Below are 24,706 nucleotides of genomic sequence, written 5' to 3' on the forward strand. Positions count from 1 at the left end.
GAGCCGATACTAATTATCCAGTCTTAGAGAGGAAAAGCTTCCTAAAAGTCTACATTTAAAAACTAAGGTTTGATAATCTGAATAGACTGGGTTTGATTTTAGAACATACATAACTCATTTGCTGATTCTAACAAAATCAAACACGATGACTAATAAAGTGATTAGTCATTAAGTTCTAATATAACTTTGAAATTATCAAAAAGATTAAACCAGGTTTCTACATGTTGTGCAACATTTTATCAGTTTGATACACTATGCCAAAATCAAAAATAAAAACCGTTAATACAAGTGGAATGCCTTGTCATGTTGCTCAACCCTAAAAAGCATTAAAAAAAATAATGCTGGGCAAAACGCAAATACTAAGCTTGTCGAAACATTTGAGCTACTGTAATGGCCTATGCTGTCCACAAATGGTGCTAGTTGTTACAAGAAAATTATTATACAGTATTTTAATATAACCATTGAATGCATGACATACCCCAACCTAAAATAAAACTCTCACTTTCCAGAGATGTAGATGCAGCGGTAATTATTTCTAAGAGGTGACTTCTTACTCTCTACCCCTGTTCATCACAAGCAGATAGCTTACCTTCTAATTTACCATGCTTGGCTAGGATCCTCACGAGTGCCAAGTACTTATTTGTATCAAGGCTAACCGAAGAATCTTTACGGTCCCTTAAATTTCAGAAAGAAAAGAATTAGCTTTTCAAGAGCACTTTATCTATTACCTCCATATATTTTAGTAATGTAATGCCTAACTTCATAATATATAAAAATCAACATATAGCACCTCTCACTTTTAATTTAACCATGGCCTGGGTTCTGATTAAGATTTTATGAAGGAGGTTTAAATATTACTGCTTGTTTAAGGCAAGAAGGTCTGAATATCAGCATAAATTAATCTGACATATTTCTGCACTAGTGTACTTACATTTCTCGTTTCAGGTTCAGTGCTTCTTCTACATTATCGTGTCGACAGCAAAGATTTATTAGTGCAGCATAGCCACCGATAGCCATGTCCGATTCATATTGAGCTTTCACTTCAAGGGCTTTTTGCATATTCTAAAGAGAGAAGGAATATAAAGCTATTCTGCTGAAGGGATATTAGCTGTATAATATGAAGCTCACATTTCCTCTCATGCAAAACTCCTACAGATGTTGCTGCAGTTTTAGTTACCTGATCAGTACATTCAATTATTACACATTTAAAAATATTGCAGGCCAAACAAATCACAAGGGTAATTATTGAAAATAATTTGAGTGGGCCCAGAGAATATCTAGTACATTCCCTATGGATCAAGTATTAATTACATAAAGACACACAACTATTTTTATTCAGTTTGAAACTGATCTTGTTACAATATTTAGGTATTTCTTAACCTTTTCTCCTGAATCTGTTTATGTACAAAACTGTAAAAACAGACCATCATTCAACATGAATTATTAATTTTAGTCAGCTTAATTTCAAGCATGGTAAATTTATGGAATCTCACATATTCATGTGAAAATGTAGTTCACACATAGGAGATGGAATTTGCAGTAATCTTGGCAACATATTTGTAGGGAGTAGTTCACAGCAAATTTTAGTCTTTGCAAAACAATAACATTCAAAACATACTAGTCGGTGATAATAAAGTTGATTCTGATTCCACAATCACCAGAGAAGCTACTGGGGATACATGGGCTGATGTCTGATGAACGAGAACTTGTCCTGAACCAAACAACTATCATCTGAGAAACATTCATTCAAAGCAGTGGAGTACCTCTGTACTGAAGTATATTATGTCAGCCACAGCAGTTGTGAAAAACTATAATTGTCTTCAAGATTCTTGGGTTCAGATTGGTTTCGGGGTCCAAGCAATGATCTTGGACCTGGCAGTTATTTAACAGTCAGTGTGTGAAAATCTTGTAGAATAGGAACAAAATTTGATTTAGTAATTTTCTTCTCACCTACTTCTTTCAAGTGCCCCATCAGCACCCACTGGCAAAAATGAACGATGGCACATGGTACCACAAAGGGCTGAACTTCTGTGAATATAACATCCTAGAAATGAGGCAGCTTCTTCATTATGGATTTCTGTAAAGGCCTGGAACTTCTGGCCATTGAGGCACCTTATCCAGTTACATAATTACACTCATTCATGTAAAAGTACTTTTTTTTTTAATCTTCACAATGTACTTGCCTGGATCTAGCCACAGAAATAAAATCATGAATTTTACAGAAGACATTGAATATGGATTTTATGCTTTATGCCATGACAAAACAGCTTGTGAAAGTGCTTAAAAAGCGCGTGGGATGCTGGACTTTATTAACAGAGACACAGTTTTTTCTTTTCTGTTCAAAGACTCTTTAAGTGAGGTGGGTAATGAAGCCAACGTGGGACCCACAGATGTCTACAAGATGCTTGATAGGGCAGGTGGATAGCTCTTCTAATGGAATCCCATGTGTTCACTGCAAATGGATGTGTCCTCAATGCCAACTCAAAGCTTCTTCCCATTTTGAGCAGTCAGAGGTACAAGTCAGTGGGGATGTTCGACTTTTGCAAGTAGGCATCAAGTGCATTCTTAAATAATTTCCTGAATTAATTTGCTGAACTCTTGTTGTGACATAGTAAAGAATGTAAGCAGAGAAAAAGTACCAAAGCAAGGAATACAGTAACCACTTTGAAGACACCGGTTCAGCCATAACGTGATAAATTCTGGGCCTCAGAGTTTAGGATTGACATCAAGCCATTTGAAAGGGGGTAGGCAATATTTCCAAAAAGGAAGATTTTAGTTATGTGTAGATAGTGGAGAAGCAGTGTATATTAGTGGTTCAGTGATGATTAGACAGAGGTGTTTAAACTCATGAAGAGACAAGACAGAGCATACAATAGAAACTACTCCCAATGGAAAATTCAAGAACCAGTGAACAGTGAGAAATACTGGTTATTAAAGAATCAAAAAGCGTTATGAGAAGAAGTTTTTTTTGAACCAATCCATTAAGTACTCAGAATTGAGGGGAAATAGAGGCAGATTTGATCATGATGTTCAAAAGTCAATAGGATGATATTTGAAATTTGCAAGACTAAAGAGAAAACGCAGAGAATGAAATTGGCTAGTTTTTGCATAGTTTGCACAGACTTGATATGCTAATGGACTTCTTATATGCTGCATCTTTCTTTAATGTCTTATCACTTTAAGAACTCCCCTGCACAAATTTGACAGGAAAATGGAATGAGACATTTCTGTGATCCAAGAAACAGGGCTATTTATATTGATAGACCACCTATACACAAAAAGCAAAACAGCATTAAAATCCTATATCCAAGCATTTTTTCTTTATATTTTCTACTGCACTGAGTGCACTTGAAGGATGAAGTTTACAACATATTAATGATGATGGAATTAAAAATCCCAGGTGACTCAAGCTCATAGAAATTATACATTTTTGATTCATAGTTCTACAAATGTCTTAAGTTGTGATGGCAAAAATCTGAATAATTCCAAGATGTACTCCCCTCCATAAAAAAGAACAATTCCCTGTAATCATTTCAGTATTACCACTTCCAACATAAATAAATACATACAACATGACATGGGACAACTGCTTCAAGGTAGTCCTCATTTTACTTCAACAAACCTAGCCAAAATGCTTAGCTCTTCAGAACATTATTGTAAACATAATTGAATAGATTTGTCAGGTTATCAACAGGAAAGAAATACAATCACAAAAAAAGTGACAGCATATTACATATCATCACATAATCGTATTTCTGAACAGATTCCCAGATGCATGAAACTCACATTTTACTTTTAAAAGTATTTAGGTTTGTTTCTTTGAGATACTAAAACAGCTGCAGAGATTTGCAGCTAAAATAACCTACATCTCACTGCCTTCTCCAGCATTCTGGTGCTACCAAATAGTAGATGGGGACAACAAAATACTGGTTACCAACACAAGCAAATAAACAATGTTATAAAGTGCAATAAGAACTATGAAAATGGAAGATAGACAAAAAAGCCACAATTTGTTAAGCAAAAGCTAGAAAGGATTTATTTTACAACAGATTTCAGCATCTTCAGGTTTACTTTCTTCAATAAGAATACAATTTTCCTGAATGAGTTTCGGCTTATTTTTAGAATTTGAGTCATCAAGTTTTACCATTTTGTGAAATTAATATGCTCAAAGAAAGACAGGATTTATTTGAAATTTAAAATTGTTTAAAAATAATTTGGAGCTATTTCTCTACAATAATGGAAACATTTCAAATGAGTATCAAACAACACACATGAAGTAACTATTGTTCCTTATGTCTGATGTGAAAAATTAAAAACTTAACAGCAGCATTTTAACTCTTTATGAATAGGCACCTAATACCTGAATGAATTGCAAATCTTGACTTGGTAACTGTAGTAAAATTTGTGCACCGGTCAACACAGTGTCAATTTTATATTTAATTTCAAGTAAGAAGGTTTATGTTACTTTGGAGAAGCCACTATTTCATGGATGATCAAACAAGCACCCTCCAACATCCACTAGGTAACTAGGTGTTAGCTTTTCAGACAGCAATCACAACAGTCTCTTAAATGTCCCTTATGTCATCTGCCTCTGCTATCACCTCTAATAGCTCCTTCCCACACCTACCAATTTGCTTAAAACAAACTGACATACATTCCTCCAACCACCTTAAAATTATACCCCCTCATATTAGCTTTTTTCTGCTGAGGGGATAAAATCTCTTGTTGTTTTAATTTTTTAAATGATAGAATATCAAAGAAAGACAACAGCATATAAGGAGGTCATTTGGCATTTCAAGGTTGTGCCAGCTTTTTGCAAAAACACTGGAAGGAAAAGGAAGAGACTCCAGACAGTAGTGGGGAGTGGGGTTGGGTGGGTAGGGTGAAGCTTTTTCTCATGAAAATCTATGTGTCTATAGACAGACATTTGGATCAATAGCAGTCTAAGATTCAACAGTGGCCACAATTCCAATTGATGCTTACCAGCAGTGTTGACTGTTGAATTACCTGCATAACCTTTACTAAAAGTATTAAAGTATTACCTAGAACTGATTTACTGTTCAGCTGCTTGACAGCTTGGTTATTTTTATGGTTCTTGAAGATTTGGCCTTTGTCAGGGTACATTACCAAGAAGTAATCCTGCAAAAGAGATCAGTGCTGTCTTCCTGCAGTTTGGCTACATTTAACGCTGCAAGTCTGGTTTGCATCTTTATCCAAAGTAAACGTAATTAAGTTATTTCCATTTGGAAGGAGGCATTTTAAGTTTCATGATTTCTTGTTTTATGGAGAGAGCAAGTAATTTGTCTTTCGAAATGGGATGGGGAGGACTTTGCTTACACTCTGAATGAGAATGAATATTTAAAATGTTTTTACAAGTAGGAAAAGACCAAATATATAGTATTTGAATAAAAATATTTGGTCCATGAAACATGCTAAACATTTCAAAACATTATTTAAACAACTGGCTGGGTTTTTTTTTTGAAAGACTGGGTTAAATGAAAGTGGTAATGGATATCGAACAAAACCACTGATTAATCAGAAAGTAGACAGCAGCTAAATTTATCTCATAGCCAAGTCATTTGAAAGATTATCTCTGCCCATTTAACTGCTCACCCAGATTTGTAAAAGAAGCTTAAGATCATTTCAGGTCTTCAAGAATACAGACACAGATTAGATTTTACAGTTACTTAAATTTTGTGTTGATTGCTCAGATTCATTAGCCTATACCAGAGCCTACACCAATTTGTTCATTTCCAACTCATGAATTAAACAATCTTGTCAAAATGCCAGAGTAGCAAAGAAAATAAAAGAGAAACTGCAAAACCAAAGGAATCTGAAAGAAACTATTCATTTATCTCAGCGTCAAGAAACAAACCTGGGGAACTTCATTTATTGATTAAAAGTACTGAATGATAATAGTATTATGCTAGTAGCTGAAAAAAAAACTAGTAATCAAATACGTAGATATTAAACTTCAATGCAATTTAGGAGGGTGGATGGACAACAGCGTTAAGAGGTATCAAAACACCAAGTAATTAAGCAGGGAGATAATCAAACAGGTTATCCTTAAAACAACCTCAACACAGTGATCAACAACCTGTTAAAGGAAAGCACCCCACTATATAAAAAAAATCATAAAGTAAATTTGTACCTTTTCAAAGCCAATAATTTGAATCGTAGAGATTACCGAATTTTAAGTTGTTCAGGCTATCCTTGGGAACACTAAGTTTCAAATGGACATATTTTATACTTCTTCCAAAATGAACCAACCCAGGACAGACAGCCAAGGAGCAAGTACAAGTAGAAAGATTGGTATAGATGAGTACTCGATAGTCTGCGTTAAAGGGGAGGGCTACAGGAGCTGCTTCAGTGCTGGATGAGTCTATGACATACGAGGCAGCTATTTAGACCATCAAGACTTCTGCTGGGTCTTAGAGAAATTCCATCAACCCCATTTCTCTGTAACCTATCAACTCAATTCTGATTCTAGCAAGAGCATTAAGAGAAAATAAAAATAATCCAAAGAGCCTCTAATATTTAAAATGTAACAATGAAGAGCATTTCTGAGGTCATCCAAAAACCAAGGGCATACCTGTAATGAAATTGTTCTATTACACTGAGCTAATGTAGAAAAAACTACTAATATATGTCTAAATGTTGGACCAATGAAAGCTACAAAAATATGGTAAAATGCTGGAAGAACTCAGCAAATTGGGCACCATCTATGGAGGGATATAAACATTCAATGCTTTGAGCCAAGACCCTTCACCAGGACTCTATCAAAATATGACAGGCTGGTTTCTAAAATCTCATTTAAAATCTTGCAGATCTGGCTGCCATTCATTAAAGATCTATTTTTATGCACATATTTCCTCCATTTTTGTATTAGATTAGAAACTGCTTACATTACCTCTGTCCCACAAAGCAATAGGATCAATTGTTTCAATGTCTCTCCAATGGATTTGTTCTCCATTTTTAGCTCTGCCAATTTTGTTTCCAGGGCAACAACTTTAGCTTCAGCCCCCTGACAAACCAAAATCATGCACGTTAGAGGCTCTCCATCAATGTAATATATAACCAGTTGGAACATCATTACAGATTAAATTATTTGAATTATTAATTTAAGCAATCTTTAAATAGAAAACACATTGTATATCTGTACTTCCATGCTTTTTCCCTTATTAAGCAATTATTCACATCTTCACAAAGCAACAGCATTTATCAGCTAGCTAATGAGAAAAAAATTATTTGAAACTATCCAAAAAGCATCAGATCCTGTCACAAAAATAAGGTACACTCATGCTGAAAGATAAAACAATAGTGCATTTTCAAATCCTGGTTTTCTGCTTCAAGCCAAGCTATCCAATGTTAACTTTGTGTAACTTTCACCTGCTCAGTCATTTTGATATTTGATTGGAGGGACCTTTGCATCAATCTGACAAGAGTTTCAGCCAATTTAGCAAGCAGAGGAAGAGAATGATGACACTACACACACACAAACAGAGAATAAAACTTAGCAAACATAGGCACAAAAGGTTCAGCAGATGCTGGAAGAACTCTTTGGAATCTACGGAAATAAATAAAGAGTTGATAGTTTGAGCCTGATGAAGGATCTCGGCCTGAAATGTCGACTCTTTATTCCCTTCCATAGAATCTACTGAATTCCTCCAGCATTTTGTGTGAGTGACTAAATGCACTCATGCAAACTTAAAAATACTACCTCAGGCTTAGGGCTTAAAAATTCACTAAATGGCTTTCTAAGATAGCATACTTAACCATGATAGCCAGCCATGATCTAATTAGAGCTGATTCAACAGAGCTTTGTTTAAAAGCTCCATCTCCAACGTCAAAACAACTGATGAAGACACACCATATGCTAAAGTTTCAACTCACATTTGGGAAGTCAACTTCAGCCAGCTTGTCTTCTTTATTCACCAATATAGCAACATCCTGAAATATAGCAATTGTGAGAATTATAAACTGCGTAATTGCTGGCCTTTATTCAGTTGCCAGATTTCATTTATGTGGAATAGGGAGTCAAGTACAGCTCAAAACTTTGCTTCAAGTTTCTTAAATGATCAGACATCCTTTACTGTAAAAATAAATAACCTATGATACAATGTCAATGGAATCACACAAGGAAATGCCAGAGTTAATTTAATTTCACCAATACTATACGAGGCCCTCCTGGCAAAAGGTATGCACAAGTCACATCTTTTGTTTGTATTAACAAAGTTTTCATTTTTATTTCATTTTCTGAGCCCTCCCTTTCCAAGAGGAAACACAGCAAGAGGCCTCAGGAAGCAGCCTCTCTGTTATTCTAGAAGCAATTGAACTGAATTAAGTCAATACTGACGGATATCGGTAAAGAGCCTTTTTAAAAAACACCAACCATACTCAAAATGGATGACTGAATTTGCTAATGTGGCACAGGAGTACTCTGCACAGGTTGTGAACAAGATGCTAGGCTTAGTGCAAAGTAAGCACATTATTGTGAGGGGGGATATATTTTAAAAGATTCTTTTACCTCTCAACAAAGAAGAAAAATGTTACTTTGTCAGCCCTAATTACAAAAATGGTTCTACATATGCAACATTTTATAAATGCATACAGACTCAGGCATTACTGTAGTTCAAATAGGTTAATAACTTTCAGCTGTCAGGTTGGGTTGAACTGGAATTTAAGAGTCACTGTATGAGGCCAAATTTGTTCTGTATACAAAAGGACACTCTTGCATTATTTATACCAGCAGAGTGCTTTTCAGGGTAGACCCATGTCATTTTTCTCAACAGAACCAAAAGAAATGCAGAAGTCTACTTTGCAATGATAACACAGGCAATGATGAATAAACTACAAGATGGGGGCGGAGCTATGATGGCACTCAACAGCAACTTCTTTGAGCTCATCACAGCTTAATTTCTACCTTTAATGTCTTTCTTTTTCCTTTTTAAGGTACATCTAAACATCAGTTCTTCACAGCAATGGGACCCAATCCCAGCGCTTACTGACTGGCCATTTTCCAATATCCCAAGGATGTGGCCAAGAAGATGAGTACGTCTTCCAGGTTCTGAGGCTTTGCGGCCCTGGGGACAAGCCGATTCCATATCAGTGCCGCCAAATGAAGCGTCATGGGAAAAACATGACATTGGGAAGATCCATTAGGGACTCTGTACTCATATCGCACTCTCTCTCTCATTGATGGGGGAAAAATTTGGTGCCGATTCTTGAATTGGAGAACTGGGGCGGGGGGGGGGGGGGGGGGGTAAGAAATGCAGCAAACTTTAACACTGTAAATCAGCAAATTGATAGTCTTTGTTGACCGCCCTCCCCTTGCTGTGAAAAGGTGACACCTCTCCGCTCCCTTATTAGGGAGAGCCTGTGGTATGTCAAATTGTCAGGTGAACGAGTAGTTTTTGTTGTACTGCAGGTCATGGTCTTTCTTGGGGGCGTTGATGCAGCTTGCTTGGTGGGCGGAGGGTGCTGATGCGATTTTGCTGAGATAAGCGTTGGAGGGGAAAGGTTGCTGCTGCTTGAGCTTGGGGGAGGAGCGGGGTCTTTGGGGTTCTAATGTTTAAACTGTCACTCATCCTTTAGGGCACTCTTCTAATTCTGCGGATGTCCCCGAAGAACAAAAAGTTCAGGTTATATGTCGTATACATTCTCTGATACTAAATGGAACTATTGAACAACTCCAGATGACACAGATTTTTTTTTAAATTTCTTTCTATTTCCCTTCTGTTACCAATTTCTTTCAAAGACGATGCTTCTTCTTGGGTGAACAGATGAATAATCCATTTCAGTTCTTCCAGGAAGAACTTATATAGCAATAATATCAGGCTATTCAAACATAAGAGCCATCAGAAACTTGATGATGATGATGAACTTGCAGCCAGGAACCTCAAATAACTGGCACATTTCTGAGCTCAAAGATACCAAGAGCAACTTGTACGTCCCTGTTCGGGAGCTGACTTTATTGTCTATTTGGGGACAAGGCAGGGACTGGGTATTGATAGTGAATGATCAGCCATGATCTCAGAATGGCGGTGCAGACTCGAGGGGCCGAATGGTCTACTTCTGCACCTATTGTCTATTGAATCCAATGACAACTTAATAGGCATCTTATCAATAAAGGTTTGAAGAAGGTCATCCCCACCTACATGGCTTGCTGAAAGTTTACAGTCCCTTGATTCATTTTCCACTGAGGAGCCATTTCTGCATTCTTCACATATCTATGCATCTATGGTAGCATTTACAACCATACAATAACATGCAAAGAAAATCAGTTTAATTCAGGAAAACAATGATTTATAAAGCACCTTAATTAACTCAGGGATGTGATAGGCATCCAGTAAGTTTCGGATTCCTCTGTAGAGATTTGCGGGGATGACAATATTCTAAAAACATGAAAACAAAATGTTAAAGGCGACATGGATTTTTTTAATAGTTGAAGTTGCTTCAACTTCAAACATCTGTCAGAAGGTACATGCATTATGTAGCTAGAATAAAAAGGTACCATCTTATTCAGCTGATGGAAATACTGTCTCAAATGCTCCTCCTTGGCCTGCACCTCAGAGTCACTCATGCTGTCAATCAAGTTATAAAGAAAATAGCCAACAGCTTCTGCATAGAAAAATTGAAAACAGGATAGATCACTGTATCATCAGATTAATCTATTTTAAATCATTTGGTTTAAATCTCTGGAATGGCAATAAATACCAAATAAGCACATGAATACTGCTGATTAGATACATATTGTGCAGCTAACTCAGTCCAAAAGTTCTCAAGTAGCTCAGGAAACAAAACACAAATTGCTGTACAGCAATACATAAACCTTCATTATCCTAAGTGCAATGTCAATACTTGGCACAAACACATGTTTCACTGTAAATGCACTGATTTCTCATTTAAATTTTATGATTTATTTTATAGGGAAACAAATAAAGTACTTAAGCCATTCTATTAACAAAAATCTCACATCAAGAGACTATAAAGGTTTTTTGAAAACACACAACAAAAATTTCACTTTGAAAAAAAGCAAAAGCAATCAGTGTTACTCCTATAATCCTTCAAACCCCATCATTAGATAGTACAGATTTGTGGGCAAGTTACAATCAAATAAATTGGAGCACTACCAGTCGGTCTTGAAGAACTCTGGCAATAACGCTCATCTTTGTACAACAATTCTGTTATCTGGAAAAACAAAATAACCATATATTGTAGGTGATATTGGAACGCGAGAAGAAGCAGTATTTGAAATTGTATTCTTTAAATAACAAAGCACATTTCTATAAAGGTATTAATCAACAGCACACTGTGGCATTTCATCCGTAAAGTGCTATACCAAATGAGGTCTGCTCAATTGCATCGTTCTCTTGGGGGGGGGGGGGGGGGGCGGGGAATGATCAAAATATGACTTCTTCCAAGTTCAAGAGTTTCAATACTACAGCAAAACTTGGGTATCCTAATACTGACAATGAGAAATCCCTCAAAAGTAAACACTTAGTTATCTCTGTGATATTACCCCTTTGTTGTAATAGTGACAGAGGCTTAAAAACAAAAATTCTTCCAATGTATCACCTATTCCCTCAGTTTTAATATAAAACGCTTAAGAAAATTTACATACACAATTATGATGATTTTCCATATAATTCCACATCAGCACATTAAAATAATGTTTATACTATTATCTTTCTGAATGTCACTGGGGTACTTACCTTTGCAAGAGCATTAAAATCGTTTGACCTGCAGAGGGCAGTAGAGCATAAAGAATCAATTTATGTTTAGTGTCTGTGAAAAAGTTTCATAAAAGGCACAGAATGAAAGCTTCAAAGAAGATTAACACATTCTTCAAAACAAATAACTTCCTAATTATTGAATTAAACTACAATTTTAGATGGATTTTGTTACCAATTTTTTTTTAAAAACGTACTTAAACAAACTGAAGGATGAGTGCTGTGCATTCAGAATCAGGGTTGTACAATGTGCACTGTATCAAATGGAAGTGTTCCAAGTCAGCAATGACTATAAAGTATGTCAAAATGAAATGCTGAATAGTGAGAGGTATAGTCTGAATGAGAAGTGCCACCTTTTGCTGTAATCCTATTTTTTTTAAAAATTCAAATCCTAACTTTATTATTCCAATTGCCTCATCAAAAAATAAAAGGACTTATACACTTCATATACGGTTGCCCATCTACCAGGAAACAGTGGCACACAGTTTGGGAACCCTTATGATGTTCAAAACTTATAACATCACTAATAGCCACAACATCATTGATTTCTTTGTAAGTTATCTTTTTGTTACATTATTTATTACACTTCTATGGGTATCAGTATAATTCTACCCTCCCCCACCTCTGTCCAAATGTCAGTGGTCATACCAATCCAAATAGTCTGGGGAAAATTGGTCCAATTAAGCAGCTGCCTCAATTAGCTAACGGTTTATGGGAAAGTGCAAAGCTATATAAAATAAGCAAACTGAGTAACGGCAAATAAGTAACAAGTTATGTACTGAAATGAAATGCAGAAAAATTAGAACACGACCAATCATACTACAGTACCACAAGGCTGCCTGTATGAGTTCCGAACAGTTATCAGCAAAAGAACATGCTGCCATATTATTCTGATTGACTGAAAATTAACAAAATCAGCACAGGCACCTAGTCCAGATAATGGACTGGCCTGCCTTCATACAATGCAATCTACAATTGCAACATCCAAATTTTTGTTTTCATTTTAACATTCAAGATGATTGTTTAGAACTTCAAATTCTTCATAGTTTCCACCTTGAAATAGTGAAATCCTTTCATATTTACTCCCAGCCATTTCTAGCATCATCAAGTCCACAGTGAACAAAACAGTTCTGAACTATCTTACTGCTTATTCCTTGGCAGCTATCAGTGACAAATCACTTGAACACAAACACAAGCAATTGACACTATTTAGAACTGATTGCTCTGATCACGGTGTAGCATCTAACAGCCGCAGGACTGCATGTGAATGAAACTAGTCAGAACCTGTTCGGCAACTGTATCCTGCCCCAATTAAGCATCATAGCACCCAAAATAAATAAACGGAACCCTGGCAATCTTCTCAATCAGTTATTGTTCATTAACAGTTATCCCAATTAAGTGGCTGCCCCAATTAACCGACAGCCCAATTAACCAGAATCTAGTGTAAACAACAAGCAAAAATTTCTCTCATTATTGACATTATCTGGGAAACCTCAATGACTTTTTTTACATTCTTTTTGTGATGATATCATTAAGTGCACATGCTTAAAAACTGCAGTTTAAACCTCCTTCTTTTGCATTAATGGCACAGATGGTAGAATCTGTTAACAAATTTAATGTCATTGAATTGAACAAAAACAGAACTTAATTGTCATATTCATCTAATGTGGGTTTTTAATGCCAATTCTGCAGCCCAAGGATACTGCAAGAATGCCAACAAACACAAAAATGCAGTTGGAGTCCCAAATTCAAAGGACATTCGAAATAATGAAAGTCAAGCTAAATGAGTTGGTATATTACTGTTGAAAAGTATAGAGTGCAGTCATGCTGCGAGTTATATTTGCAATCATTTAAAATAGCTGAATGATTGACCAAATAATACTAAGATGCACGGATAATATGTTGTGCTTCATTGGAGCATAGCCTTGTATTTGCCAAGTAAACATGTAAAAATCACATTTTCAGCAGTCAATACTGATTGGGCAACAGATGGGACCTTAATAAAAACAAAATTATTTTTTCCTGTAAAGAGAACAAATTATGCAGTAATTGGTAGATCACTAATGCAAGCATTTGCACAGCCCAATGACTTAAATGTAACCTAATCAATCAAATGGATTCTCACACAGAACGAGTGGAAGTTCCTCAACTATTCTTTTTTTCTTTTAACATACAATCAACTTACCTCTTAAAACCTGCAATTAGACTCCCTCTGAAATTACTCAAATCCACTGCAGGGTTTTCAGGTGAGGACACTGTTAAGACAGAAATGTATGTGAAAGCTCAAGAAAGAAACCACAGTGAAATCAAATCATTTTTATACTGCAATAGGGGCATAAAAGAGTCTAGAATATTTCATATACTGACTTTAAGTAATTTTTTTTTGTTCCTGTCAAGGATAAAAAGAACAGAAAATGTATGGCAAGCCTTTCAGCAAATCATTCAGTAGTATTTCAGTAGTTTCAGATCTATAACAAATTTCATGAATTTTTTAAGGCATAGATTAGCTTGGATGGATTATATAATAAAATACAACAGTTTTGTTGTCGATTTTCTACATCCAGATCCTCACAAGGTTATGATCATCTGACTTATGACATATGAACAAAAGATATTCCAAAGATATTCAAGTCAAAACGAGAACTATTCTTGGGAAAAAAAATGTTCACATGTAAGCTCCTTTGCAATAATCAGGGAACATTTGCTCTTGAGATCAGAGACCGCCAGTTTCACCATGGAAGGCCACATAAGGGACAGGAGAGCAATGGTGGCATAGATGTGTTCATTCAAAACAGATCAATTGATTTCTGAAAATTATGTGGATCAAGAACTATAGTGCAGAGAAATGGTGTTATAAGGAACATTAGTCTGAATTTTGATGAATGGCAATGTTAGCTCTCAAGGTTAGGTAACCTCCACTTACTCCCTTTTGGTTATATTTATTCAACTCACACAAAATGCTGGAAGAATTCAGCAGGGTAGGTAGCATCTGTGGAAAAAGTTGCATATTTGACATTCTGGTCCAAGAACCTTCATCAGAATGAAATATCGATTACTTTCCTACACAGGTGCTGCCTGAGGTGCCAAGTTCCTCCCACATTTTGTATGATGATCCTACTTCTAGCATCAACAGTCTCTCATGTCTGTTACATTTACTCATTTCCTTTTAAATATTTACATCAGTTAAAATATCAAAGTGAAATTAAACACCAGCACTAATTTTGAGTTATAGACATGACTAATTATTGTACTTAGTGTTTACATTTCATATTTTTTAAAAAACAGCAGTGGGTCATGGCAGTGAGAAAGAGCTTTGACAAGTGACCAGTATGCGTTTGAGATTGATTAGTAAGAGCAAACTGAAGGAAGGCAGGGGCAAGCACAGCAGCCGTTGTGGGAGTAGACACAGTCACAGTGGTGATCTTGAGGCTTTAGCTCTTCAAGGCTTCAATGAAGAAAGGCTTCACTCAGAGAAAGCAAAGGAAAGAAAACATACAGATTTTTTTTTTCCTTCTCTTCTTTATATCTGTCATCTAGGGCAGTCGAGATGCCAGGCAGGATAGTGAAATGCTCTCCTTGTGAGATAAGAGAAGGCAGGAAGACCTCCAGTGTCCCTGATGACTACAACTGTCAGAAGTGCATCCAGCTGCAGTTTCTGACAAACTGTGTTAAGGAGTTGGAGCTGGAACTGGGTGAACTCTGGATCATTCGAGAGACTGACGGGGTGATATATAGAGGAGTTACACGCAAGCTGAAGGACACAGCAAACTGGGTGACAGTCAGGAAGACAAGTGGTTAAGGAGCCAATGCAGAGTACCCCTGTGCCCACCCCACCCCTCAAAAACAGGTATAACAGGTATATCACTTTGGATACTGTCGGGGGGGTAGGGAGGTTGAGCTAACAGAGGAAAGTCACAATGGTCAGTGTCTCTGGCACAGGGTTTACCACTGTGACTCAGAAGGGAAGGGGGGGGGGAGAAGAGGCACACTGTGGTAATAGGGGATTTGTAAGCTAGGGGAACGGACAGAAGGTTCTGTGAGAGAGAACAAGATTCCCGGATGGTATGTTAGCTCCCAGGTGCCAGGGTCTGGGATATCTTGGATCAAGTCCTCAGCACTAAGTAGGAGGGTGAGCAGCCAGAAGTCACGGTCCATGTAGGTACCAATGACATGGGTAGGACAAGTGAGAAGATTCGGCATACGGAGTTCAGGTAGTTAGGTGCTAAGTTAAAGGGCAGGACCTCCAGGGTTGTGAGGATTGCTACATGTGTCACATTAAACTGAGGCCAGAACTTGAAAGGTTATACAGTTTAACACTTTGCTTAGTGTAGAGGGAAGGGCATAAGATTTTTGGATCATCGGACTCTCTTCCAGAGAAGTTAGGACCTGTACAGAAGGGACAGTTTGCATGTGAACTGGAGGGGGACTAATATCTTCGCGAGAAGGTTTGTTAATGTTGCAGAGTGGGGTTTAAACTAGAATTGCAGGGGAATGGGAAACAGTGCCATAACAGTTAGCGGAGAGTTTGTGAAGGCAAGTGTTGGTAAGACTTCAGACAAAGTTGGGAAACAAAAGGTTGAGCATTGTGTCCTGAGCTGCATACATTTCATTGCAGAGTTTAATAAGAAAGACATAATAGTGCTGAAGAGGAGGTAGCTGATTTACAAACAGGGGCAATGTGTAGTGAGGAGAGGCTGTTGGTGGGGCAAAATTGTGGTCAATTAGATGAGGGGCAACATAAAAGACTGACAAAATCAAAAAGGGTGAATACACCAATGAAGGTGTTGGATTTGAATGTGCTCAGTATACAGAATAAGGTAGACGAACTTGCAGCACAGTTGCAGATGCCAATTGTAATGTTGTAAACATCACTGAATCATGGCTGAAAGATTATAGCTGGGAGCTTAATTCTCAAGGATACACAGTGTATTGAAAGGACAGGAAGGAAGGCTAAGGGGGCAGTGTTGTTCTGTCGGTTAAAAAATGAAATCAAATCATTGGAAAGAGGTGACATGGGTTCGGAAGGTGTTGAAACACTGCGGATAAAGCCAAGGAACTGCAAGGATAAAAATACCTTGATGGGATTTGTATATAGATCCCCAAACAGTTGTAAGGATGTGGTCTACAAATTACAACAGAAAATAGAAAATGCATGCCAAAAGGATAATATTACAATGGTCATGAAAGACTTCAAAATGCAGGTAGATTGGGAAAATCAGGTTGGTGCTAGATTACAGGAGGGGGGAATTCCTAGACAGCCCATGAGAGGATCAGCAATTTTGAATTGGGTGTTGTGCAATGAACCAGAATTGATGAGAGAGCTTAAGGTAAAAGAACCATTAGGGGCAGGTGATCATAAATGATCAAATTCACACTGAAATTTGAGGAGAAGCTACAATCAGATGTATCAGTATTACAGTGGAATAAAGGGAATTACAAAGGAATTTCAGAGGAATTGGCCAGAATTGATTGGAAAAGAACACTGGTAGGTATGATGGCAGAGCGGCAATGGCCGAACACACAGGATACATACATTCCCAAGAGGAAGAAGTATTCTAAAGAAAAGGCGACACAACTATGGACAACAAGAGAAGTCAAAACCAACATAAAAGCCAAAGGGAGGACATATAACAGAACAAAAATTAGTGGGAAGTTAGAGGATTGGGAAGTTGTTAAAAACAACAGAAGGCAACTAAAAAGTCATTAAGAAGGTAAAAATAGAATATGAAAGTAAGCTAGCCAATAATATTAAAGTAGTTCCAGGTGCGGGGGGCATGGTGTGTAAAGTTACTATAACTAGAGAGAAGGCTCTTGGCAAATTGAAAGGACGAAAGGTAGATACGTCACCTGGATCAGATGGTGTACACCCCAAGGTGGCTGAAGAGAGGCATCATAGAATCACTAGGTTCTGGAAAATGGTTCCGGAAGACTGGAAAATTGCAAATGTCACACCATTCTTCAAGAAGGGAGAGAAGCAGAAGAAAAGAAACTATAGGCCAATTAGTCTGACCTCAATGGTTGGCAAGATGATGGAGTCAATTATTAAGATGATGTCTCAAGGTACTTGGAGGCATATGACAAAATATGCTGCAGTCAGCACTGTTGCCTCAAGAGAAAATCTTGCCTGACAAATCTGTTGGAACTCTTAGAAGAAATAACTAGCAGAATAGACAAAGGAGAATCTGTTGATGTTGTGTATTTGGATTTTCAGAAGCCTTTGACATGATGGCACACCTGAGGCTGCTTAACAAGCTACTAGCCCATGGTATTACAGGTAAGATTTGAGCATGGAAAAAGCAGTGGTTGATTGGAAGGAGCCAAAGAATGGGAATAAAGGGAGCCTTTTCTGGTTGGCTGCCAATTATGAGTGGTGTTCACAGAGGTCTGTGTTGGGAACAATTCTTTTTACATTATATGTCAATGATCTGAATGATGGAATTGATGGTTTTGTTGCAAAGTTTGCAGATGATATGAAGATAGCTGGAGGGGCAGATAATTTTAAGGAAGTAAAGAGGCTACAGAAGGACTTAGATTAGGAGAATGGATAGAAATATGGCAGATAGAATACAGTGTCAGGAAATATATGGTATTGCACTTTGGCAGAAGAAATGAAAGGGTTGACTAGTTTCTAAATAGAAAGAAAATACAAAAAAACTGAGGTGCAAAGGGACTTGAAAGTCCTTGTGCAGGACTCCCTAAAGGTTAACTTGCAGGTTAGGCCTGCGAAGAGGAAGGCAAATGCAATACCAGCATTCATTTCAAGAATATAAAAGCAAGGATGTAATGTAGAAACTTTACAAAGCACTGGTGAGGCCTCACTTGGAGTATTGTGAGCAGGTTTGGGCCCCTTATCTTAGAAACGATGTGTTGAAACTAGAGAGGGTTCAAAGGGGGCTCATGAAAATAATTCCAGGATTGAATGGCTTGTCATATGAAGGGCAGTTGATAGCTCCGGGTACATTTGAGGAAATGTTGATTGATTTTTGACTGGTCAGTGCATGAAGGAATACGGGGAGATAGCTGGAGACTGGGGCTGAGAGAAAAACTGGATCAACCAAATGACCTAATTCTGGTCTTATGGTCTGATAAGTTTCAACATGCTGATAGCTTTCAGTTTCCTCAGATCTGCACCAACACCACTGATACAATTCCATCAAAAGTACAGAACTGGTTCAAACAGGACAGGAGTCGCATCAAGAAAATCTTTGCCTTCCTGAAAATCAAGACTTTTTGTCAAGCTCCTATAACAAACTATTTCTTAAATGTTCTCAAATAGTCAACTGAGAAACGAAGTTTGTCTGATGCATATTACAACACTTACACATAAAATAAACCTTGTCCATATGTCCATTAATAGCTTCTGTTCTGAGTTCAGAGGAATAGAATCCAACTGTGTTGACCAAACATCCATCTTCCTACAAAGACAAAACAACTGACATCTATATATTCTTACCTCTAATAATATTAATAGATTTAACTTGATCAATCAGACCTACTTTGCACAATCCAAAGGCTCATTTACCAGAATTTAACATCCTAATCTGGTTCTAAAACGAAATAGACAAATCCTCATCTTTTCTGCATTAGTATCAGCAGAGAATTTTTGTAAAGTAAAATTTGAAACCTAATAAAAAGTTATCAATGTCAGAGTCACACAGCACAAAAATGGCCCCCTTGACCCAGCACATTCATCATTCATGTCAATATTTTGCTCGTCTGCACTAATCCCATTTGCACATATTAAGACCATACCCTTCTTCACATTAGCTATTTTGGTGTCTGTCTAAAAATAGTAATTACATTGTTGAGCAAAAGTGAATGTAAATCAAAGTTATTGACAAAGTGCTCAAAACTGCGAATGAAGAAGTTAAACTTAAGTACTTGAGAAAGCCAGGACATTGTGCATAATTATTTAAGCCTCAGCAATTTATTTAGCAGGAACTAAGTAACAATGAGATTACTGAAGATAACACAAACCAGAAGGTTTTGATACATCATGCAAGGTAATGCACAAATAATCACAGAAAATGGTTTAAATGAAGAGATGATTCATTTTAAACTGTGACACTGCCTGTAAAACATACATCTTGTATGGAAGCACTGAATTAAAAGCATTCAACAAAACAAGTTTGCCTCTTGTAATGTTCAATAGATTTAAATTTTACTTAACTTCAAGAAAGCATTAAATATTCTACTTATTTTACAATCTCTCATCCTCTTGATGCAATGACACTGTTGGTCTCGTTGGGTTTTGTTCTACAGAAATTCATGAATAGAAACATCCATGATATGGATTTCCCTCAGCAAGTTTTTGTCAGTAAAGCTTCTACATAAACCTGATTTCTCTATATAGAGAAATGACTGATGCAAACCTCAAGCTGGGTGCGAGCTTGCTCCACGTTGTCAAATGTCAATTGGACATAATTTACATAGGTTTCCGCATCAGGTTCTATGCCCAGATTTTGCATGATTTTCAGTACTTCTATTGTTCCTGTAAATTAATACAAAAAATATTTATACATCTGCATTACAGTTAATTGCCAATCTTCCATTAAATACATTTCTTCTTTTTTCTAAAGAATGCTGAAATTTAGACAGTATCATATCCAACACCCCAATAGTTTTGGTGAAGTTATCCTCTTAATAGTTCAATCTGTATTAACACTTGAGACTCACTATTTACTTTGGTACTAATTCATGTGGAACAGCTGGAGTTCAAGCATGGTTGAAAAATCTGTAAAATGATTTATTTTGTCCACCTCAGAAGTGCCCCAGAAATATAGCATTAGTGCTCAGATTCATAGATTATATCCAACTGGAGGGGACCAATGAATCCAAGAAGCTATCGGGGAGTTGTAACAGTACTTTGCTCTTGGAAGTTAATAAACTCTGATAGGTGAAGCTTTAATCATGCCAACGCAAAGAATTCCAAATTTTAAAAAAAACACACCTGTAGGTGTATGGAACTAAAATTCCTTAGCACTTCGTATAAGCAAGGGGCTTTATGATTTTGGAAACTTAAACATACGCCTATTACAATGACTACAAAAATCACAAATATACATTTGTAATGGAAACTTCTCAAAATGTGCTGCTGCTTGTGTGGATCATTAATTTTGCTGATAGAGCTGAGTCATTAACATTTACCAAGCTAACTAGGTAAATGCACTTCTCAGAAATCATAAAGGGAAAAGTTTTATATTTACCAGAGGTAAGTGCAGTGTTGGTTTGATTTTACTTAAGAGTGCAGAATAGGCCTTCCTGGCCTAACAAGCTGCATTGCTGGCAATCCACCTGATCACAGGACAATTTACAATTAACCTACTAAACGGCTGGTCTTTGATTGTGGGAGGAAACCGGAGCACCCCAAGGAAACTCAAGCACTCACAAGGAGAACATACAAACTTCTTACAGACAAGTGCCATAATTTAATTCTAGAATGCTTCAAGCTGCAATAATGTCACGCTAACTGCTATGCTACCATGCCACTGATCTGAAGACATAATCAAATAAGTTACATTCAGGAGGACTTCAACAAATGGGCACTCTAAACAAATTTATACAAAACTAAATTGCAGATGCTAGAAATCTGTAAAAAATAGAAAAGACTAGAAATTCTCAGGCAGCATTTATGGAGAGAGAAAGAAGGTTAATATATCCGAAGAAGGGTCCTGAATGTGTACACCAGTACCTGACCTGCTAGGAGTTTCCAGCATTTAATTTTTACCTGGCATTTTAAGTCAATGACTATGTTAGCACATTCAAAGTAATAATGATTATATGGTCAATATACATTTAATGATTAAATTGAAGGAAATAATTTTCAAACTTTGATGTGCTTTTTCCAAGACCACCTTTGACAATTATTTCTAGTCCTTGTCTGAGAATCACAATGTCTGAAGCCATTGCACAGAAAAGCCATAGTAGGAATCTCTGGATTTTTGAGAATATTTCTTTACCTTGAAATGAAGTAAAAGAAAACACCTCAACAAACAGTATCAAATTTTCAAACATAGATCACTGCTGCAAATATACTCCTGGAAATATGAAGGTCCAATGGATTTGTTTTTCATTTAAACCTGAATTTCAAAGTTTTGTCACAGCAGGTTTCTGTGAATTCAGTGCAGTTTTAACCATGAGAAACTTATGGGTGCTACAAGGTGTCACCTGGTGGTTCTTCACTTGTTCTTTTAAGTTGATCAATATCACGTAATGATTTGGAATTTATGGTCTTGAGAAGATCAATCCTGAAAATGTAAGCCCATATGTTCAAATCACTGCTGATATCGTGATTCTGGATTTCTTCTTTGACTCACAATATCAAATTCACAGATGAAAACAACTGCACCCACTTTCATCTTATCCAGTCCACAACACACAACTTTAGGAACAGACATCTAAGGAGGGAAAATACCCTTTACCAAGCTGAACATAAATTTGGATTTTGAGTGGTGATGGGCACAATATTAAAATTTAAGATGAAGATAAAACTATTTACCCTGAAGGTAATTATTGTTGCAAGGTTGCTCAGTCAGAAATATATACTGTAAAATAGAAAATGTAAGCATTGAGATACAAAAAAAAAAGTGCCTTAAAAAGTAATTGTGCAAAATATAGACGTGCAATAAAACATTATATACTTAAGAAAGAGGGGTTTAGTCTTGCAGCCACAGGGAGAAAGGGTCTCCTGTGGCGTTCAGTGGTGCGCCTCAGTGGAATCAGTCTTAGATTACTAAAGGTGCTCCTCTCCTTGTCTAGTATGACATGGAGGGGCGATGCTACATAATGCTATGTAACTTCTATAGCATCCTCCTCTCAGACACAACCCCCAGGAATTCCAGGTCCATCCCCAGAACAGAACCAGCTTTCCTGATGAGCCTGTTGACCACCTTGGCATCAGCTGCTCTCACCTCGCTGCCCCAGCAGACTATCAGCATAGAATAGAATGCTGGCCACCACTGAGTTGCAGAACATCTGCAGCATAGTACTGCAAACATTGAATGACTGGAGCCTTCTCAAGTAGTATAGCCGGTTCTGTCCCTTCTTGTACAGAGCCCCTGTATTTTCGGTCCCCCCCCCCCTCCAGTTTATTGTACAGGTGAGTTCCTAGGTATTTGTAGTCCCAGATGACTTACACATCCGTTCCCTTGATGGAGACGGGAATGCAGGGTGTTTTCACCTTCCTGAAGACCAACACCAACTCCTCTGTCTTAGTGATGTTGAGCTGCAGGTGATTCCACTGAACAAAGTGGTACACTACTCTCCTGTACTCAACCTCTTGCCCCACAACTGCTGATTCGTCTGAAAACTTCTGCAGATGGCAGGACTCAGAGTTGTACCTGAAGTCAGAGATGTACACAATAAACAGAAAGAGGGACAGGATAGCCCCTTGAGGTGTCCCTGTGCTACTAACCGCACTATCTACACAGCTCTGCCATCTCACATACTGCGGCCGTCTGGACAGGTAGTCTGTAATCCAGGACACCAGTAGAGCATCCTCCTGCACCTCCATGAGCTTACTCGCTACTAAAGCAGGTCGTGTGGTGTTAAAAACACCGGAGAAATCAAAGAACATGATTCTCAAAGTGCTGCCTGGATCATCCAGATGGGCATATGCCCAATGAAGCAGGAAGATAATGGTGTCCTTGACTCCAATGTGGTTAGTAAGCAAACGGCAGGGTCTAATGATGGATTTAAATGGTCCGGAGGTGCATCAGGACCAGTCTTTCTTATGATTTCAAAATATGTGAAGTCAGGGCCACAGGTCTGTAGTCACTGGGCATGGTGGGAAACATCTTATTGGGTATTGGAACTAGGCATGGGGAATCTTTCCAGGCTCAGACTGAAGACATATTGAAAGACTGTGCAGTACACTTGGGCAGATGCCACCCGGGCTCACAGCTTTGCCTGGGTGAAGTCTGCTGAGCTCACTGCTTACCTGCTCAGCAGTTACAGTACATGTGTCTGTGTTGTCCTTAGAGAGAGATGGAGGGCGAGGGGTGAAAGGGGAGGAGCTAGGGGGTTGTAAACAGAAATCTCTTCAACATACCTGTTGAAAAACCCATTTAACTCATTGACCCTGTCCTGGTCCCCTTCAATCACCAGGTCTCTGGTCTTTCTGTACATTGTGATCGTTCTCATACCACTCTACACACCCTTTGTGAGTTTTTGCTATCTTTCCTCTCCAGCTTCCTCCTGTAGCACTCCTTGCCCTGGCTATCCTCTCACTCAGTTCCCTATAAACCAGCTTCATCTCCTCCTTACCTCCATCGCTGAATGCCCTCTTCTTCCTGTTCAGTATGGCTTTGATGTCTTTAGCAACGCAAGGTTTATTGTTGGGGAAATAGCGGGCAGTCCTAATCGGAACAGTGTCATCCACACAGAAGCTGACGTACCTTGTAATGCAGTCTGTCAGTCCATCAATGTCCTCTCTATATGGACAACAGAGCACTTCCCAGTCAATCACAGGCCTCCTGTGACCACTTCTTAGCAAACTTCTTGATCACTGGACCAGAGGATTGAAGATATAGGATCTGATCGGTTGGGTGCAGGGGGTGGGGTAAGAGAGCTATATGTGTCCACAAAGCAGATCCAGGTTTGACAATCCACAAACTGTATAAAAGATGGCAAAGTCGCATCTGAGTTGACGTGGTTGAAATCCCCTGATCTAGACACGAAGGATGAGAGGTGACCTGATAGAGGTATATAAGATGATGAGAGGCATTGATCATGTGGATAGTCAGAGGCTTTTTCCCAGGGCTGAAATGGTTGCCATAAGAGGACACAGGTTTAAGGTGCAGGGGAGCAGGAACAGAGGAGATGTCAGGAGTAAGTTTTTACTCAGAGTGGTGAGTGCGTGAAATGGGCTGCCAGCAACGGTGGTGGAGGCGGATACAATTGGGTCTTTTAAGAGACTTTTGGATAGGTACATGAAGCTTAGAAAAATAGAGGGCAGTAGGTAAACCTAGTAATTT

At 37.9% G+C, this 24,706-nt stretch overlaps 1 protein-coding gene across 2 annotated transcripts in view; it reads right to left on the reverse strand.

Moving 5' to 3' along the window:
• The window catches only part of lrpprc (leucine-rich pentatricopeptide repeat containing), a 135,607-nt gene that overhangs the window by 60,636 nt on the left and 50,265 nt on the right, over positions 1 to 24,706 (reverse strand). For both annotated transcript variants that reach the window (XM_059985716.1, XM_059985717.1), the window contains exons 12-22: positions 20,105 to 20,223; positions 19,054 to 19,147; positions 13,918 to 13,987; positions 11,715 to 11,742; positions 11,133 to 11,190; positions 10,514 to 10,620; positions 10,317 to 10,394; positions 7,894 to 7,950; positions 6,911 to 7,024; positions 932 to 1,062; positions 590 to 675 (exon numbers count right to left, since the gene is read on the reverse strand). In XM_059985716.1, the coding sequence (XP_059841699.1) occupies positions 590 to 675; positions 932 to 1,062; positions 6,911 to 7,024; positions 7,894 to 7,950; positions 10,317 to 10,394; positions 10,514 to 10,620; positions 11,133 to 11,190; positions 11,715 to 11,742; positions 13,918 to 13,987; positions 19,054 to 19,147; positions 20,105 to 20,223 (942 nt within the window). The remainder of the gene's footprint in view (positions 1 to 589; positions 676 to 931; positions 1,063 to 6,910; positions 7,025 to 7,893; positions 7,951 to 10,316; positions 10,395 to 10,513; positions 10,621 to 11,132; positions 11,191 to 11,714; positions 11,743 to 13,917; positions 13,988 to 19,053; positions 19,148 to 20,104; positions 20,224 to 24,706) is intronic.

Source organism: Hypanus sabinus, chromosome 12, assembly GCF_030144855.1.
Source record: "Hypanus sabinus isolate sHypSab1 chromosome 12, sHypSab1.hap1, whole genome shotgun sequence".
NCBI lineage: Eukaryota > Metazoa > Chordata > Chondrichthyes > Myliobatiformes > Dasyatidae > Hypanus > Hypanus sabinus.